The sequence below is a fragment of the Cystoisospora suis genome, assembly GCF_002600585.1.
Source record: "Cystoisospora suis strain Wien I chromosome Unknown contig_684, whole genome shotgun sequence".
Classification (NCBI taxonomy): domain Eukaryota; phylum Apicomplexa; class Conoidasida; order Eucoccidiorida; family Sarcocystidae; genus Cystoisospora; species Cystoisospora suis.
Window position 1 is genome coordinate 16,367 of NW_027153485.1, and position 17,084 is coordinate 33,450.

Sequence of the window (17,084 nt, forward strand, 5' to 3'; positions counted from 1 at the left end):
TGTACATTCTATTCGGTACTACAGGGTCTGTCTCCTTGTGGACCTTTTACCTGACTTTCCTCGAAGAGTTGTTCGCGAGCGAGGAAGTTCGCAGAGTGGAGCCCCACCGTTTATCTACCATTTCTGTGAGATCGGTGTTTGTTTTATGCCGGCAAAATGAAGCATCGGACGAGGTTCTGTCCTGTTTCGCGGGCCTTTGTCGTATCTGCATTTGTTTTCCCTTTTGTCCTGGGGTTTTCGAGTCACTATGGTGAGGCCGGAAGCCGCAATGCAGACGGCTATACAAAGGAATCGCATTGGGGTGCATCCTTAATGCAACAGTGGAGCGATCCGAAGTATCTCCCGACTATCGCCAAGACAGTCGAGACTCTTGATCAAGTGGAGTTTTGGTTGACTCTTCTCAGTAAACAAGTGCCTCTTCAAGATAGTAAAGCCCGCTTGAAAACTCAGCGAATTGACAGGCATAAACTCGAACAACGCAGGAAACGTCAGGCCCTTCAAGCATTCCTTGCAGCTCCACATAATGTCGATGATAGAGCTGTAAGAGAAGACGTGGAGCTGAGGTCTAATGATTTAAGTTTGTTCTCTTTAGACTGGATTGGTCCACGCACTTGCTCAGATGTTGCCTGGGCAGAGACGAATGACGTATGCGCTGTATCACTGGAGACTGATATCCATGTGTTGTATCTGAAGTTAGTTACAAAGACCTCGGAAGTACGAGATTACCAAAATCGGCTCTTCTCGACTGGGGGCCCTGAGGTCTCCCCCTCGGACCCTGTCTTCAATTCAAAAGTGTCATACGATAGAGCTGCTGCCAACTCTAATGTGCCTGTACCTCATAGTAAGGCAGAAACTTTTAACTGGGAGGCTACCGCCAGAGACATGTATCTCCCAGCTCTAAGAGAACTGCAAGCAGCTGACGCGACACCCGAGCTCTTCAGTCTTGAACTAACTCAGCTTATGTCTGTCTTAGACCGGGAAGAAGTCCTCAGGACCAGCAAGGCTGAGCTGCGCCCACGTGGTGACCAAGGGAGTACGGACCTATCCGATAACGACATGTCTACCTGGAGTCCCAGTTCGGATATGTCACTGGGCTCAGAGGAATCAGGTGACTGATAACAAACTTCCAAGAGAAGCGAGGGACAGTGTTCAACTCCACCAAGGCATAAACGAAGAAAGCGGAGACGCGCGCGAGTATCCATGCCCATGGGTGGAGGGGCCCGGCGGTAGACGGAGGTAACTGTGGCGGAGTTGACTGCCTCAAGAGAACAGCACAGGAATTGGAGGTGCCGTTGAAAATGGTGGTGAGTCTCTAATATTTCGTGATTTACTGGTTTTCTCGAGCTTCTCGACGTCGTGATACTGACGTCAGTAGTTCTCTCCGTGGAAGCCCTGCATATCTGACGATGGTGACGTCCCTGTTGCAAGACAGGAGAGGAGAGATGACCGGAGGAGGAACCAATCTGTTCTCTGGCCTTGATCCCCAGGCAAGACCTTGCAATCATAATAGGGCACGTTATAATCGGACGGAAGGGGGCGGAAGGAGCGGGGAGGGTAGCGTGAATGACGTGGAAGGGCAGCGGGCGCTGACGACGGCAGAATGGGTCTACGGAGTCGGTGTTTGGGGGACAGGTAACTGTGGAAAGAAGAGCAAAGGGTCAAAGTGAGAGCGGAGATGAATTGTTGTGTTCCGTGTTTCCGGTAGGGGTTCTGAGAATCTATCTCTATTCTGGGGACGAATGGAGCCCAGCGGTGGTCGACACGCACGGAAGAGGTTTCCAGTACGCCGGAAGCCTAGTCCTCACCGCGCGGAACTGTGCTTTTTGTGAGTGCTGGATTTAGTGGAGCTGAAATGTTGCAAGAAGGTTCTTGACTATCTGGGGCAATGGCAGTTGATGTGCTTCGGCCACAGTTCTCACTTTGAAGCATTTCGTTTCAAATTGAGACTGCGTTTTTGAGCGAGAGTATATGTCCGGCAGTCGTGGCCCTGTGTCCGTGATTCTCACCGCGAGGTGGATGGTAATTCAACAAAAATCCGCAATTTTCTACTATTGTCCTGCAGTTTCAATGTAAGTCTCTGCAAGAAAGAGTCGACATATAGGCTCCGGGGCGAAAGGACAGCCAGGTGCCGGTGAGATGCGCCCAAGCGGCCGCTAAGCCTACGTAGGGACACGCCTTTCTGAACGCCTGAACTTCCCCAATTACATTACCCACTGGCGGGTCCACCCCGCGTGCTCGGCTTGTAACCGCTAGTGAAGCTGTGACACGTGTTAAGCTCCTTGGTAACTGCCCGAAATATGGTGATTTCCTACAGCGTCCGCCACGACGGTGGTGTGGCGGCCACCTCAGAAAGAGGCTATGAGCACTTCGGAGGAGAGCGGTCACTCGCTGCCCCGCCGGACTCGAGAATTAAGCAATTGACTCCTCTGACTTACCAACAGAAGTTTGTGTGTTGCGCCGGTCGACCGTCGAGATCGGAGAGTTACCATCAGATTGGGTAGCCGACAGTACTTCCGCACACTTTCGGGCGTGAGGTTTAGTCTGTCTTGCGGTATGGCCAGGTACTCCGGTGACCTTGTTAGGCCGGAAGTGTCCCGGCCAGCAGCGCATCAACATAAAGACACTTTTGTCAGCCTCATTTGTTCGTTTCACCTTATCTATTTGACCATTGGCTCCTGGTGGGAGAGCAGTAGTTCCAGAGTAGCCCCGGGCTGCACCCGGATAACTGAATCCCCTCTCCGGCCGAACAGCCTTGAAAGAGACGGCCCGCGCGACGGCTTTGTTACTGTTCTATTATTGAGCCGGAGTACTTGGAGCTCGCTGCTGCAGTTCAGTGCTGCCGCCGCTACGCCGCAGAAACACTGAGCGCTTTGGCGACACAGCGCACACATTCGATCGAACAGCATAAGCTGTGTGTACAGTTCTCGGAGCTTCCGTTCAGCCCCAGCGTGCGTGCACGGTCAGCAGCCGGAGCGTGGCGAGTGCGGCCGGACAGCATGGGATAGCGCCGCGTTTTTGGCATGTCTACCAGAACGACCAACTGCTCTCCTAATCACCGAGGAATGCGTGGTTGCTCGAAAAACTTCTGGTGGGTGCGGGTGAGAAAACGAGCACGAAGAAAGGGAAGGGAGAATGTGAACATCGCTGCTGCTACGCGCCGGTCAACCTGGAGAGGGCAACCTGAGCTCCCGCCAAACATCAGCAATCAACAGAGGAGAGGCGCGGGTTTTGATCCGATCAAGTAGCTGAAAATACGCCGCCACGCGACGCAGACGAGCTCCGACACTTCGACGTCTGCGGTTAATGTAGAGGTAGAACAATCTATCGAGGCTTTCGGTGCCTAAGGGCTTCAGGCGTTCCTTCGTGCTGGGCTAGTTCGGACAGATCCACGGGCCACTACTCTTCTGGTAACTCTCCTTTTTAACGCGGTTCCCGCCTTTTTCTGTTGCAATTTGTCGCCCAGGTATGGCTGCGGTGATTTCTCGTCTGTACTGAGCTGCACAACACGTCAGGAAGTGTCTCCGGGTGGAGGGTCGGGGCGGAGGACTGGTGTGCTGCGACGGTGTCCCGAGAGCCGCTATACCGTGACGCATGCTGTTCGACCACAGCAGGTGTGTAGCAAGCAGTCACGCACTTCGTTACCGTGGAAGTGGGGGTAACAGTTGAGACAGACGAGGGCACCACGCACAAGCGATTCGATGTCTTGGAATGCTTTTTCTGATACTGGGAAGCCGTCCAGAAAATCCGTTTCTGAAGCGTACAGCAAAAATGATGACACTCCAGGTGCCGGCACAGTCGGAACTTGCTCTTGCAGACTCCTCAACTGGTGAAAACGCTTGGCACACGCGTGTCTACATCGGCGTTAAACCGAGGATCACCACATCGCGGCGGTGCGACACCGCACTCACCGTACACGTGCTCGCAAGCTAGTAGCAAGTACACCTTTGCCGTAACTGCCAGAAACTGTATTCTGTGTGTGTGCCTCCGTGGAGCAAAGTGACTTTTTCTGTATGTGGTGTTGCCGCTGATCGTAAGACCAGTTCCAAGCCCTGGTTCCCCGATCTCTTGTACAGACGTGTATCGCTTTCTGTTTCGCCTTCTTTCGCGCTCTCCTCTTGAAAAATGTCTGCCTTCGACGAGCATACCCGGAGTCCGCGATCAGGTGTTAGTCAGCACCCTTTTCCAGTTGCGTTCCTCTGCGGGATTCTTGCTCTAAGCTCTCTGCCGTTGTCTTCGGTTTCTTTCGTTGTTGGAGCGGGGGGCACAGTCAACGCGCCTGTGACCGCGTCACCAGAAAAAACACCAAGTGGAGTCTGCTCAGCGCCTCTGAGCTCCGCTGTCTCTTCAAGTTCGCTCTCTGCCGCTTCTGTTCTTGGGTCAGGGTCTCTGGCGTTCCCCAAAACTCGCACGTTGCGCGAGGGTGACCCAGCTCCTCACTGCGTCTGGAAAGCGCGCGTGCGCGGAGCAGATGGGTCGATGACTTGGGGTGAACTAGATTCCGCGAGCTTATTCGGACAGAAACGGGTGGTTGTGTTCAGCTTGCCTGGTGCGTTCACGCCTACGTGTTCATCTAGACACCTGCCAGACTTTGACAAACTGTACGACACCATCAAGGCGCTAGGCGTTGATGAGGTCTACTGCATCTCTGTTAATGACACCTTCGTCATGAACGCGTGGGCCGAGCACCTGCAGATCAAGAATGTTAAGATGATACCAGATGGAAACGGATGCTTCACCGCCAAAATGGGGATGATGGTCGACAAAAGCAACCTTGGATTTGGGCCACGCTCCTGGCGATATGCTGCCGTTATTGAAAACGGTGTGCTGGAGAAACTAATGGTCGAAGGGAACATGAGAGACAACGCTGACGATGATCCTTTTGCCGCGTCTGACGCTGAAAGTGTGCTGCGTTATCTACGTGAGCACAAGAACTGACTTGTTGGCTGGGTGTGAACCGTGTCGTGGTGGTCTGATCGTCGGTGCCAAACTACGGGACTGGAGAATGGAACTGGGATGCCGTGTGGCCAGGCACGCGGTGCGAAGGTGGTTGGTTCGGTATTTAAGACCGAACACGCGGTATCGGACTGCTTGCGTCGCATATGAAGCAGGCACGGTGCAGGGCGTGCGGGTGAACACCCACCCTGCACAAGAGACGCGAATCGTACGGCTCACGAGGCAGTAGTCTCAACCCTTTATGAAGCGGGCAGTTCGTTCAGGGACTGCATCGTGAAGCGCAGTAGCGTACGGTCAATGCACACTAGTTTTCCTGGGGAAGCTGGAAAAGTCGCCCGGCGTGTCACCGAACAATGTGTCCGCTTCTCGCCTCATGGCAAGGCATGGGTTGGGAGCGGTGCACACTATTTCCTAGCTACCTTCTGAATCAGCGGACGCGTCCACGGATGCTCGCAGAACGTAGTTCGGTGAGCCGAGTCAGTAACACGCCAAGCGGAAGGCCATAGAGGTCCACTGCGCATACCCTCGCAGCGGTCCTAAGGTAGCAAAGCTTTTAACGTTTTTTACCGGAATAGTGCAAGATGAAGCACCCGGCGAAGGCCGGAGCGACGGGCACTGTTCTCGCCTAGACAAGAACCACACATGGCCAGCAGCGACGCAGCCTCTGTGAGGTGCCGGCTCGTCGCTGCAACAGCAGTAACTTTTGCCTTAACGAGAAACGCCCATCTCTTTTTGGAGCACCAGTCCTGACCCTTTAGTGGGTGCCTGAGGCGGATGAAGAGCACACAACCCCGTGCCCAATGGGCAAAATCAATGGGGCGTTCTTTCTCCGAACGCAGCGTAAGGCTTCGCTCAAGTTGGTGGTAGCGGCAGGCTTCGTGTACTCTCGGGCCGATGGAACTCCGGGCATTACACGTTCACGGATCTAGGAGCTAGACGCCGCTTGCCGGGCGAGCACCTTCGGCTGAGAAGTCACCAGCTAGCCGCCAGCAGTTGACCGTCCACGTGACGAGAACACGGGTACCGCTGCGGCGGCTGCTAGAGCGCCCGCTCGCGCCCGGCTGTGTCCGAGTTGGACCGAGCCACCATGTGGACGGAGCTCGATGAGTTTAGAGACGTCACTTCATTCTCGGTGCCTCCTGCGCGACTACCCCTGCAGTCACAGTCTTTCTTCATCGTTTTTCCCTTTTCATTTCAGCAGGCGCGCTTCTCGAGTGCGCGCCCAGCAAGTTCACTCGGCGTCGCGTTGGTTTATGACTTGTTGAATCTCACAACCCGGTTGCGTTTGTCAACTTTTTAGTTCGCCAAAATGCAGGGTGTAGTCTCCTTTCAGCGGTTGTGTTTTGTCGCCGTGTGTGCCGCGCTCACGCTCAGCTTACACGCGAGCTTTCTTGCATCGGCGTTGCGCGCCAAGTCTAAGGCTGGAGCTAAAAATGCTTTGCATCTAGCGTCCACGAAAGGCGGAAGCGTATCCGGTCAGACCGCGACGTGCACTGCGGATGGGAGTACGGCACTAGAACTTGTGCTCGAGAACTCGGACTCCAAGAACCACGTGACGATCGAATGCCCAGCCAACAAGGCCGAATCTAATGCTGATCGAGTGACTTCAGTTTTTGTACCGGCAACGGTAGGATCTTACTGCAAATCCGGGAGTGTCGCCAACTGTAGTGGAGTAGAGACGGTCGGCCCTCTAACTGATTTCTTTCCACGATATAACTCGACGTGGAGCCTGTTGGATGCTTCTCCCCCTCACAAGGTCACGCTGACCATTCCCAAAGACGATTTTCCCAAAGTTCAGTCGAATTTCACTGTCGGCTGCCAGACTACTGTCACCCAGGTCTCTCCAGGGAGATCGGGGCCAGGTACTCCAACTGTCTATCACTGCGATGTTCACGTGACCGTCAAGGGTGGAGCCGCTGCTCTGCTGAGTACGGGGACGCTGCTGACTACAGTGATGTTTGTTGCCATCAGCACGTATGGTAGTGCCTAATGAAGTATACTTGAACTCCTACGCTTCTGTGCCGGCGAAACGCAGCCAAAGTTTTGCAGACGTGTTTTGTGTGTGCTTACAGCTTGCGTATATTTGTTTCCCTGTTTTCGTCAGACTGTTACGTGTCTCAATCTTTCTCTTCACCAGACAGCCAGCTTTTCATTGGCATGATGTCGGATGACGCTGAGACTGTCAATCAAAGTGTTACCCAAGGTGTTGCACCGATTCTCCAGGAGTGCACGTACTCTTTCGTTATGACAACACTCCCACTCTGGCAACGGTCCATCATCTCGTCATGACGATTGCAGAATAAGCACACAGCTGTCAGGAAGCTTGTGATCACACGATAGGGTGGCAGAGCATCAGGCCACTTTGTAGTTGGTCAAACAGTTGGGTCTCGCGCTGAAGACGGAGCACCGTCCATATTCACTGCAGCCGCAGGTCTGTCCCTTGGCCAACTTTCGAGTGCTTCAGTCAGCGCACGTTCCGAGTGAATGTGTGAACACAGTACACGCCACAGAAGGCGGGGTAGCTGCTTTCGACATTTGCGCGGCCGACGATACGGACGACATCGGGACACAGCAGCAGATCCGTGGTTCCCAGCCGACCACGAGGCGCAATAATTCCTGACATGAAGCCCTCCAGTGGCAAGGCGCAGTTAGACGCGCCGATGTCTCCTCTCTGATCAGCGTAGCCTACCGGGACTTAAGAGCTCTCGGCGATACAATGACGACGACCGTCAGTTTGGTCTGAGCTACCTGAGTGAGCGCGGCCACCGCCCATAGACTAAATGCATTCGTTTCACGGTGCCACTGTCCGTGTGAGTGACCAGCGACAGTCCTTACAGCCAATCAGCGTATCAGCTTCCAAAGGGTTGATTATGCAACCACTCCTGCATCCCTGGATTCAGGGTGGTCGATACAAGACGAACTCCCCTGGAATGGGAGTGCACTTCTGTCTTTGGAAGTCTTCGTGTCTGTCTACCATTCGAAACCACCGTGTTCCTGCAAGTAGCCCAGACAGTCGCTAAGTACAAAGAGCATCCCCGGGTGCGGCGATCACCGGAGACACCACATGACCGAGAAGATCCGCTCTGCCAAACAGACCGGTCAGCAGCTTTCGTCTTGTTCCGCGAAGAGGAGAGTCGCACTAAGGAGCGAACGATTTGTCCCCCCGCGCTTGATCCTCCGTACTGCCGGAGCGGCGCGAGCTTTTTCCGTGGCGGCTGGTTCATGGAGTCATCGGTTCATTGAGAACGAGCCAGCGGTTAGTTCGATGCTTCGAACAACACCAAAGAGGGGAAACTTAGCAAAAACGCAGATAGGAGAAAGACGAGAGAAACGGCGTTCTGCGGAAGGGTAGGGTTGGGTTGCAGGATTTTGTTGCAAGGCTTTGCTGGACAGTCAAGCTGTCGGCTGCCGATACGGTTATGCACAGGGCATTGAAGAAATGATAATGGGGACCTCTCGAGAAAAAAAAACTCACAGCTCACTTTTTCTTCTTCTTCTTCGTTGAAGAGGCCGCTGGAGCTGCGGGGGGCGCGCACCTGCTCTTCAGCTGTGGAATCAATTCGCACATCTTCTTCATGAGTGCTTTTTCTGTCAACAAAGTAACAAAGACCTCACATACATCATCATCATATCGTCGTCAATACATGTATGTAACACACATTTTACATAGGCACCCATTACAACGCTAGACTATGCAATCGCTCGCTTGTTGGCGCGAGAACTCCGACAAGATAGCGAAATCCATTGCGAAGAATTCCGTTCTTTTCACTATGTCTACGAGATGAGTAACTCCGCTAGTCCTCAAACTGCGAAGATCGACCTACTGATTCCGCTCGATAAGATAATGCTATCGATGTATCAGGGTAGTGTTCTTTCTGCCTAATGGTGAGGCTGGCCATTTACTCTCATACGTCTCCATCCTCTGGACCTTGCACCGGGAAACTCAGCAAGCGATACACTCTACGGACAAAACAAATCTCCCGTTTGTTTTCCTCTCTTAGTCCGCCCAACCAAGCGACCTCCGAGATGAAGAAATTACGAGAGATACATTTGCTAACTTACTATCGGGAATCTCAGGATTTGTAGGCTTCCGGTTATCATCCTTCAGCTGTACGCGTAGACGACCATGCGACAGAAGCCAGTCCCGGGGATACCGTTTGAGCTGTGAAGAAAGAGGTCACAACTCATCTTCTTCTATTCATCTTATCGGTAACAACGCCAGGTCTGAGGAGAATTCACTCGGTCACGGAGCCAGAGAACCTTCACTTTCTGCATGCCATGACCATACAGAATGTATCACTCACTCCAGCCTGCGTACTGTCTTTCATATCTCTTCCCCGGTTTCTCTAGGCCTTTCCAGGTGCTGTTCTTTTTCTCTCCACTTCCTTTCATCATCACCACAAAGCTCGTCCTGTCTGCCAGATGTGTGTTCTGGGAACTGCCTGGCACTTCACTGAACGACTAAGCTGCTTTACGAGAGAAAGAATCAAAGTTCGCCTTTTTTGACCAGCCAGCCGGTGGAATGCATACGGCCACCCCATGATGAAAGGGCCACTCAATCATCTCCATTGATGATGGAAAGAATTGCTTCTCTCCTCTAGCGGACATCGTGAACGGGGCGGAGCCGAAGGCTGCGAACGAAGGCAATGAGCCGGCGTGATGTAGGCAAGTGGACCTATTACATGTACACGGTACACCAGACCGGCTCTTGACGAGCCAGTCTTTCACCCATACATCATGTCCACATGTACCAACGCGTTTGAACACCCTCGCTCTATACAATGGTGATCTGCCACTGCCCGCACGAAACCTCTCTCTTCCTCAGCTCAACACTCTAACAGTAATTATGACTATTACTACTCCATCAGGATACATATGGAGCTAAGATGTACGTACATATTCTATAGCAGCAGGTATAGCGAGATGTTCACAGATCTTGATCATCTCATCGACTTTAGGGTCGTCAACGGCGATTTCCAAAGGAACTCTCCTTCCCCCTGCAGTCGTCCTTTTCTTGTTGATGTAAGCCGGGTAGATGATCTGCCATTTACTCCTATCAACTCCATCATTCGGCATCAAACCACCCCTTTGAGTTGGGATCGGACCTCCTGGAGGACCTCCTCCCTCTGCTCCTCCACAACCGAACATCTGAGCGAAGAGCTCTGGATTCACACCTTCGGGTAACCCCCCGGGAGGTCCTCCGCCTGCTCCCATAGCTGAAAGAGCGTCTGCCATCATATTAGGCGAGAGCCCACCGGGAGGCATTCCCATAGGAAAGCCAGGTGGCATCCCTCCCCCTCCTCCTCGTTGGCCTTGATTACGGTGACGCGTCATTGTTTTTAGTGAATGAAGAGTCTAAAAAGGAGAAAGAACATGGAGTAGAGGGGTATGAGCGCAGCTGGAAAGAGAAGAAAAAAGCTCGTAGAGCAACTTCCGGAAAGCGCGGAAATCAAGAAGGAGAAAAGATCGTGAAGAGAAACGGCAGCAACGGCAGACACATAGAAAGAGATGACAAGGGTGTCCAAAAAGAAGTCAGACGGACTCTCCGATTCTTACAATCCGATGTCCGAGAGACAGTTTATCTTGGATCGGTGAAATGGGAAGGAAAGAAGAGTAAATGAAAAGAAAAGGTGTACGATCTGATACCTCTGGATTGTAAAGTAAAACTGGCGGTTCCTTGAACGAAAGTTAGGAAAAAAGTCCAGCACGCTTAGTAACACAAGGTGACATGAGCCACTTCTGCAGTAGACAAGAAAGAGACTCCAATGGCCGTAAGGAACACAAGGCATCGAAGGACCTCCAGATTAATGACTCGCTGCAGTTCTCGAAATCCCGCTCAACAAGGAAAGAAACGGAACGAGGTGTTTGTCCAGCAACTTCCAAGCGCGGGCTCTAACGCCAAGCGCGGACATAGAGATGATTAGATGGCAAATTTAGACACGGGGTTCACCGGCGCGACGCGGTCTCCTCCTCCTAGGTGTAGAGGCCACGCGGCTCAAAGATCTTGGGGCGGCATGTAGGACGCAGTCCTACAATTTCGAAGGAACCTCAGGAGGGAAAAGTCCCCTTCTTTCCTAATGCAAAGTGGCGCCTCGGCGGCATCCACTGACGCTGCTATGAGCCGACCGACCCTTTACGTATACGTTTGGCCGCGTAGTATTGAAAGAAGGAATGAAACAGTCTGGAGAGGACCGGAGTGACCCGGAGATCGGCCGTGACAGACGCACGCTAATGTCCCCCTCGGCGAAAAGGCGGTCCTACCCAAAACCAGGGGTCTCCTTCAATGAACGGAAAACCGCCAGCGAGGCTCAGTTTCTCTGTGTCCCTGAAACATAGGCTTGTGATTTTGTGGTTCAGAAACGAAAGCAGCATGCGCTACACGGCGCTCGCCTGCGCATTTTTCCTATGCATGCACAGGCGTGGTGCTCTGCATGTTATGCATTCGCGTCAGCTTGCCCGCTGACGTGCCTTCGTCCGGCAGTGAACGGGAGTGCAGCGGGCTAGCGTACGGCTTGGAGGAGAACACGGAAAAACGTCTACCATTTCAACACGTGCACAATGCAGATGAGGCGCCCGGGCTAACGTGGACGGTGCTCAGGCCACACTCAAACGCATTCCCTTCCACACACGTGACTCATCCCCGAAGTTAACACGGTGTGACACACAGCGGCAGCGCAGGTGTTACAAGAAACGTGTGGTAGCAGGTCACCCTAAAACCTAAGCTCAGGAACGCACACGCCAAGATGCGACCGTCTGAGAAGGTAGGGCGGAGCAGAGCGGAGCTTAAGCTCATATTCCTTAGCAGGGAATGACTCGATAGCACTGCAGTGTGGCGAGAACCGTAACGGCGTGTGAGGCGCCTCTGCGCCATGGGTTGTGCCCTGCTTGGCGGTGGTAATTTCAGGGTGCCGATAGCTCTGATGTGATGACTGATGTTATACAGCACATGAGCGCGAACGAGGAGGTGTACGACTGCGTTCACCGCGATCGCGCTACCTTCTGACTTCCGGTCGGTGGACATTCCGGAGCCCACACACTCTACATGCCAACCCTTCACTCCCGCTTGATAGGAGATCATCATTGCTTCGGCGATCTGCTCTTGAGGCTATACTATACCTACTTCGGCGTATGCCTTTTTCCGCGTTCAACTCGCTTGCAGCATTGCGTCTACCTCTGCAAGAAGACTTCCGTTGGCGCGAGGGTTTGAAAGGTTCCGTTCAGGGCCTAAGAGCGAGAAACTTTCTTAAATTTTTGAAGGGAAATGTAAGTTGCCAAATAACCGGTTACGTAGTTTCCGGCAAGATGGACTCGCAAAATACGCACGTCAAGAGCTTGCACCGGACAACTTCCGAAGAATCCAACTGCGAGACTGCCCGCGTTGCCCCGCACCGAGCCGTCGTTAGACTCTCATATGGATAAGCACAGCTGTATCTCGTGCCCCCTCCAGCCAGACAAAAATTCTAGAACTTGACAAGATTCCCTGCTCGGGCAATAGCCTCTGCGCGAGGAGTCTCACGGCACCGTTAATAATGAAGCGCCTGGATTGTCTGCTGTTGCCCGGAAATAGGGCATACATGAAGCCTCGTAAGATTCTGTGCTTCGCCTGGCTCTCATCGTATGGGTTGTTCTACTGTATTGAGAGGACACATTCATAAGGTGCCTTCTCTGTCCGCCTCTGTGGTTCATCCCTATGTCTGAGGTCCCCGTTACCGCTAGTAATGACACGAGAGCTACTTTGGACCACTCTCACTTCGATCTTCCCACCTGTCTACGCCTTGTAGCTGCTCCTGGCTTGACTGGCTTCGGTGCGGCAACGAGCTTCTTCTTGGCGCTAATGACCTCCTTCCCTTGCCTGCTTTTTGCCGGACTGGGTTGTGCCAGCAGTGGGTCAAGCAGATTCTTCTGTAGCGCCTCAGCGAGTCGCTCCCTTGATTCTTGAGAGTGCACTACAGCATTCCGTCTCCTGTCAGCAAATTTCTGGCTGCTGCCATCCGGTAACGGAGCTCCGCCGTCCGTCCCCTTGGCTGGATCCCTAGCTGCAGCTCGAGAATCAGTCCTTCGCTGCTTTGGCTCGTTGGTTTTCGTGCCCTCAGCACGTCTCTTGTGAGTGTCGGGAGTTCGTCGCGCCACACTCCCGTCCGGCAAATTTACCTTTTGACTGCTATTTGTCCGCCGTCCAGTCCGAGACCGCGTCACACCCGAGCTTCTGCTGCTCTGGCTCGCGTGCAGACGTCCCGCGGTCCCCGCTTCCACAGCTTGTCCTGGAACAACTGCACTCCTTTTTCTTACTCGTTCTCCATGGGGGGTCCTTTTTGATGTCAACTTCTCCGCGCGGCTTTTCTTCGCAATGGTCTTTCTAACCCTTACCTTGTGATTTCTTTCAGTATGTTCACTTGACTGTACGGCACCGTGTTCCGCTGCTTTAGAGTGAGCCTTCAACGCCGCCGGCACAGACGAGTTCTTATTTGTCTTCTTACCCATGCTCGGGCCAACAGCACTTTTTGCAGATCCCGTCCCTTTTCCTGGCGGACCTGTGGTGGTTCCCTGTTGGCTCGATGTACGAAAGGAATCATAAGGATGTGGTGAGATGCCTTTTTCTATAAGCCCACGGAGAGGTTGGAACGAAGCGCGATGTTCACGACAAGGGCCGTGTTTTCGAAGCGCCTAGGGACACCCAACACACGGACGACCGTCAGCCATTCGCATTTCTCCACAGACGGGAGGAAAACATGAGTAGTACCCACACTGCACCCACAGAAATCCATTTCTCGGGACTCCAGAAAGGCATCCAGACAGGATTGACTCCCTTGGTCAGCGAGTTACTGATCAACCCCGCAAAACCCGGTTAGCTACGCAGACAGGGTACACTGGAAAGTAAACTGTTTCGGTGAGACTTTATTTTGCTTCATTGTGGGCGGCTGTGGAGTCCGACCGTCAACCACACTTCAGCAGATGCAGGCGTACATGAGGTGGCATTCTTAACCGCCAGCCGCATGAGGAAACGAAGGGGGATCACTTTCTTTCCAGAGCGCACTATGGAGTACTAGCCAGACTGGCGCTTGTTCATAGTGAGTAAAAACGACCCTGAGACCTTTCTCTAGGCGTGGGAACTGCTCTAGGACGAACTGTGCTGGACACTGAGTGTCAGCGGCCTCTCTCTTTGTATGCCCTGCCGCGTCTTGGCCTGACTTACTGCCACGTGGCTCGGTGTCGGATATCCCTTGTGTGTTGCAAAGTCGTAGATCGGATATAACAAGTGTAGCTCGTCCATCAGTCGGTCTCGTGTCACCTTGGCAATGATTGAGGCCGCAGCTATAGAGGCTACTTTAGAGTCGCCTTTCACAACAGCTTGGGCATCAACAGTAAAGCATACGCGGGGCTTGTCTTTATTTTCGGGAGCTCCACTTGAGTATTCGAAAGAGGTCTTCAGCTTCTCCGGAAGATGATTCCCATCAAGTAAGATTTTCACCTTCGGTAGTTTGGAGGGCTGGCCTGGAACGTGACCAAACGCGCCACACACACCAGTGGAACGGCCTAGCAGTCGACTACACTGTAAAACACTTCTGCTAAGTTCCGAGATCTCGGAGTATCTACTGCAGTGGCGGTGCGATGGGGCTGCCTGGTTGGCCGTGTGGAGAGGATCAGTTTACTCCTACTTTTTAGGTGCAGCTTGTATCACACCTACCCCCTGTCTTTTTCGACAGTCCAGCCGGGTCTCCTGCTGAGAGATTCGCTGTCGCCTCCTCAGCTACTCGCAGTGCGGCACTTGCCATAGCATCAAGCGAGGCCTGTTTGTTCAGTTCACATTTAGAGAGCCAAGAACAATTTCAGCCAAGAGACTTCCTCTCAGTAACGACACACGGTGTAGCCATGGCTTGTACATATCCTCAGGAAAGAAGCATTTCTTAAGGACTCGGCAGTATACCGTTTTGTTGAGTTCACACAGCTACGATACAAAGGCCCCGAGAATCACATGTTTTCTGTAAGTAGCGAACTAGATAATAGAGATGAGGACTACATAAACATGTCGCGCATTAGTCTTTTGAACAGACTTGGACCCTGCCAACCTTTACGAAAACACAAAATGATCCAAGCCCGGGGGAGCGCCCTGAATCCTGCCTAGGCAGTGCATTACAACGAGAATACTATTTGCTTTGATATTTTCCGGTACGCGGTGTCTTGAGCGGAGAGAGACTGGAGCACCAAAGAAACGCATGGGGGAGCCAAAGAGTGGAGGAGCTCCCCACATAAAGGATATCGTCATTCGCTCCTCTGCTATCTTTGTGCCTTGTTCCTCCCTCCAGTGCAAGTGGACTATATTTGTCTGTCTACACTAATCTATATAAGCTATCTTTAGATGTACATGGATGATGACGGGTAGTCTCACCACATACTGCTGTACCAAAAAGCCAATCATCTCACATCAGAACAGAACGGCCCTGCGCATACACGCTAGCGGTCGTCCAATTACCTGAAGAATGTTCATTTCGTCAATTTGACGATTTGTCCGTGTTTCAACTGCATAGCTGAGGCCAGGAGTGGAGACGAGTAGGTTGTAAGCCTTTTCTCTCTCCTCTGCTGAGAGCTGCTTACTGTCCTGAACGAAACAAACCACCGGATAAAAAACAGGAGTAAGCATGTGCCAAGTCTTCTTCGAAAAAGAGAGAAGAAAACAGAAGCTTTCCCTTGATACACGTCGGGGAAGATCTCTGAGAGTGTCTGGCAGGAGGTCCACAGACTTGTGTACTTCGGAAGTGGAAGGAGTGGGTGACAGATCTGCACACTATCAGATGGGAACGTGAGGAGGCTCCGCATCGATCCTATCCCTTAGCACTCCTACATCCAGTTGTTTACGAGAAGTGCGTTGTTATTATTATCGACGCAGTAGACCCACAACACGAAAACTCACCGGGCATCAACACACATAGGGAGGTTTCCGACTTGCTAGTGCTTCTTCCTCTTCCGAGTGTCTCCCCTGGCCTAACGAAACGTGATTGCTGCATAGCCACTACTACATAAGACTTAGGAGGTAATTCATGGAATACATCCAAGGGGCAAGAGAGAAAGAGACCCGCATAGGAGCAAACCGTTTTTGCGTGAGGGCCTTACATACACACCCTTCAGTCCACCATCGTCAGAAATGGAGGGGGGAAGACAAACAGCGACTGCGACAACCGGCCCGGCCAGCGGCCCACGCCCAGCCTCATCAGCTCCAACGACAAGAGAATAACCCGCACTTCTCAGTTCATTTTCCGTGACTGGTAGTAGTGAGGTCTCCCGTGGTCTCGCTGCTTGGCTGCCGTGTTTCCTTCGCAGCATTTTCCACACCAAGAGACAGGCTCGAATGGCAAATAACTTAGGAGAATTGGGAGTACTGCAAGGACAGTTTGGGAAAATTCAAGAGACTACATTTGCCTTGAGTCTCACACCAGCTACGACTGTCCCTTCAATCCTGTGGACGCTCGGCATGCGGGGGAGACTTGTCGAGTGTGTTGCATGAGATCGCCGGACCAGGGGCGCGTCGGCTGACAGGACTTCGCTGATCCAGATCTGCGAGCAGAGGTTATGCCAGATCTGTTGTCTTCGAGAATTGAGACCTGTTTAATGTTTGTAAGCGCAAAATAACGAGCTAAAAGCAAAGCAGGTTCCGTGTACCGGAGATCGGAACCCAGGACCTCCGTGAGCAAACCATTCGGAGATCCCAACAACGAGTCGCGCAGAGTCGGGCAGTGTCGTCCATGCAGGCCCCCGTCGACCCGGCACTACAATCTTGGGAACGACTGGCACCAGAGCGCGTAATACAGTTATATTTTGTTCGTGATTCGTCCCGACTACGTGTGGACGCACTGACGCTCCCCTCGTTCCCTTATGTTAGGAAAGGTTTTATAGTCGTGAAAAGCTGCAACGTCGCTTTCATCTGGGCACCTGCGATCGCCGGAGTGCGCTACCGCGGTTTGACACAGGACTGAATCAATGCCTGCTGCCTGCATATTGGGTTGTGCTCCCGCTTTACCGATATCTTGCCAGCAGTTAGCTTCGACTGTAAGAAGTTGCCAGGTTTCGAGCTCCGGGCCGCAGCGGATAAACAGCGAGAGAGGATGCGGAGACAGGAGAGGAAGACAGGGAGACCT

At 52.8% G+C, this 17,084-nt stretch overlaps 4 protein-coding genes across 4 annotated transcripts in view; 2 read left to right on the forward strand and 2 right to left on the reverse strand.

Moving 5' to 3' along the window:
- The window catches only part of CSUI_001720 (uncharacterized protein), a 2,127-nt gene extending 149 nt beyond the window's left edge, over positions 1 to 1,978 (forward strand). Inside the window, exon 2 of the mRNA XM_068061925.1 lies at positions 1 to 1,978. Within this exon, the coding sequence (XP_067926094.1) occupies positions 157 to 1,116 (960 nt within the window). The 5' untranslated portion in view covers positions 1 to 156 and the 3' untranslated portion in view covers positions 1,117 to 1,978.
- Positions 1,979 to 4,122: 2,144 nt separating this feature from the next.
- Positions 4,123 to 4,935, forward strand: CSUI_001721 (peroxiredoxin; the record flags this gene model as incomplete). The annotated part of the gene is made up of 1 exon (XM_068061926.1): positions 4,123 to 4,935. One exon carries the CDS (start codon positions 4,123 to 4,125, stop codon positions 4,933 to 4,935), a length of 813 nt encoding a protein of 270 aa, XP_067926095.1.
- Positions 4,936 to 8,203: 3,268 nt separating this feature from the next.
- CSUI_001722 (srp19 protein) lies at positions 8,204 to 11,302 on the reverse strand. The gene is made up of 3 exons (XM_068061927.1): positions 9,850 to 11,302; positions 9,016 to 9,115; positions 8,204 to 8,541 (listed from the first exon to the last, which is right to left on the reverse strand). Exons 1-3 carry the CDS (start codon positions 10,285 to 10,287, stop codon positions 8,432 to 8,434), a joined length of 648 nt encoding a protein of 215 aa, XP_067926096.1. The 5' UTR covers positions 10,288 to 11,302; the 3' UTR covers positions 8,204 to 8,431.
- Positions 11,303 to 12,184: 882 nt separating this feature from the next.
- On the reverse strand, positions 12,185 to 16,365 carry CSUI_001723 (ribonuclease hii). Its single transcript, XM_068061928.1, has 5 exons — positions 16,063 to 16,365; positions 15,425 to 15,550; positions 14,639 to 14,741; positions 14,147 to 14,445; positions 12,185 to 13,617 (listed from the first exon to the last, which is right to left on the reverse strand). The coding sequence occupies exons 1-5, from the start codon at positions 16,270 to 16,272 to the stop codon at positions 12,700 to 12,702; spliced, it is 1,656 nt and encodes a 551-aa protein (XP_067926097.1). The 5' UTR covers positions 16,273 to 16,365; the 3' UTR covers positions 12,185 to 12,699.
- Positions 16,366 to 17,084: the final 719 nt, after the last annotated feature.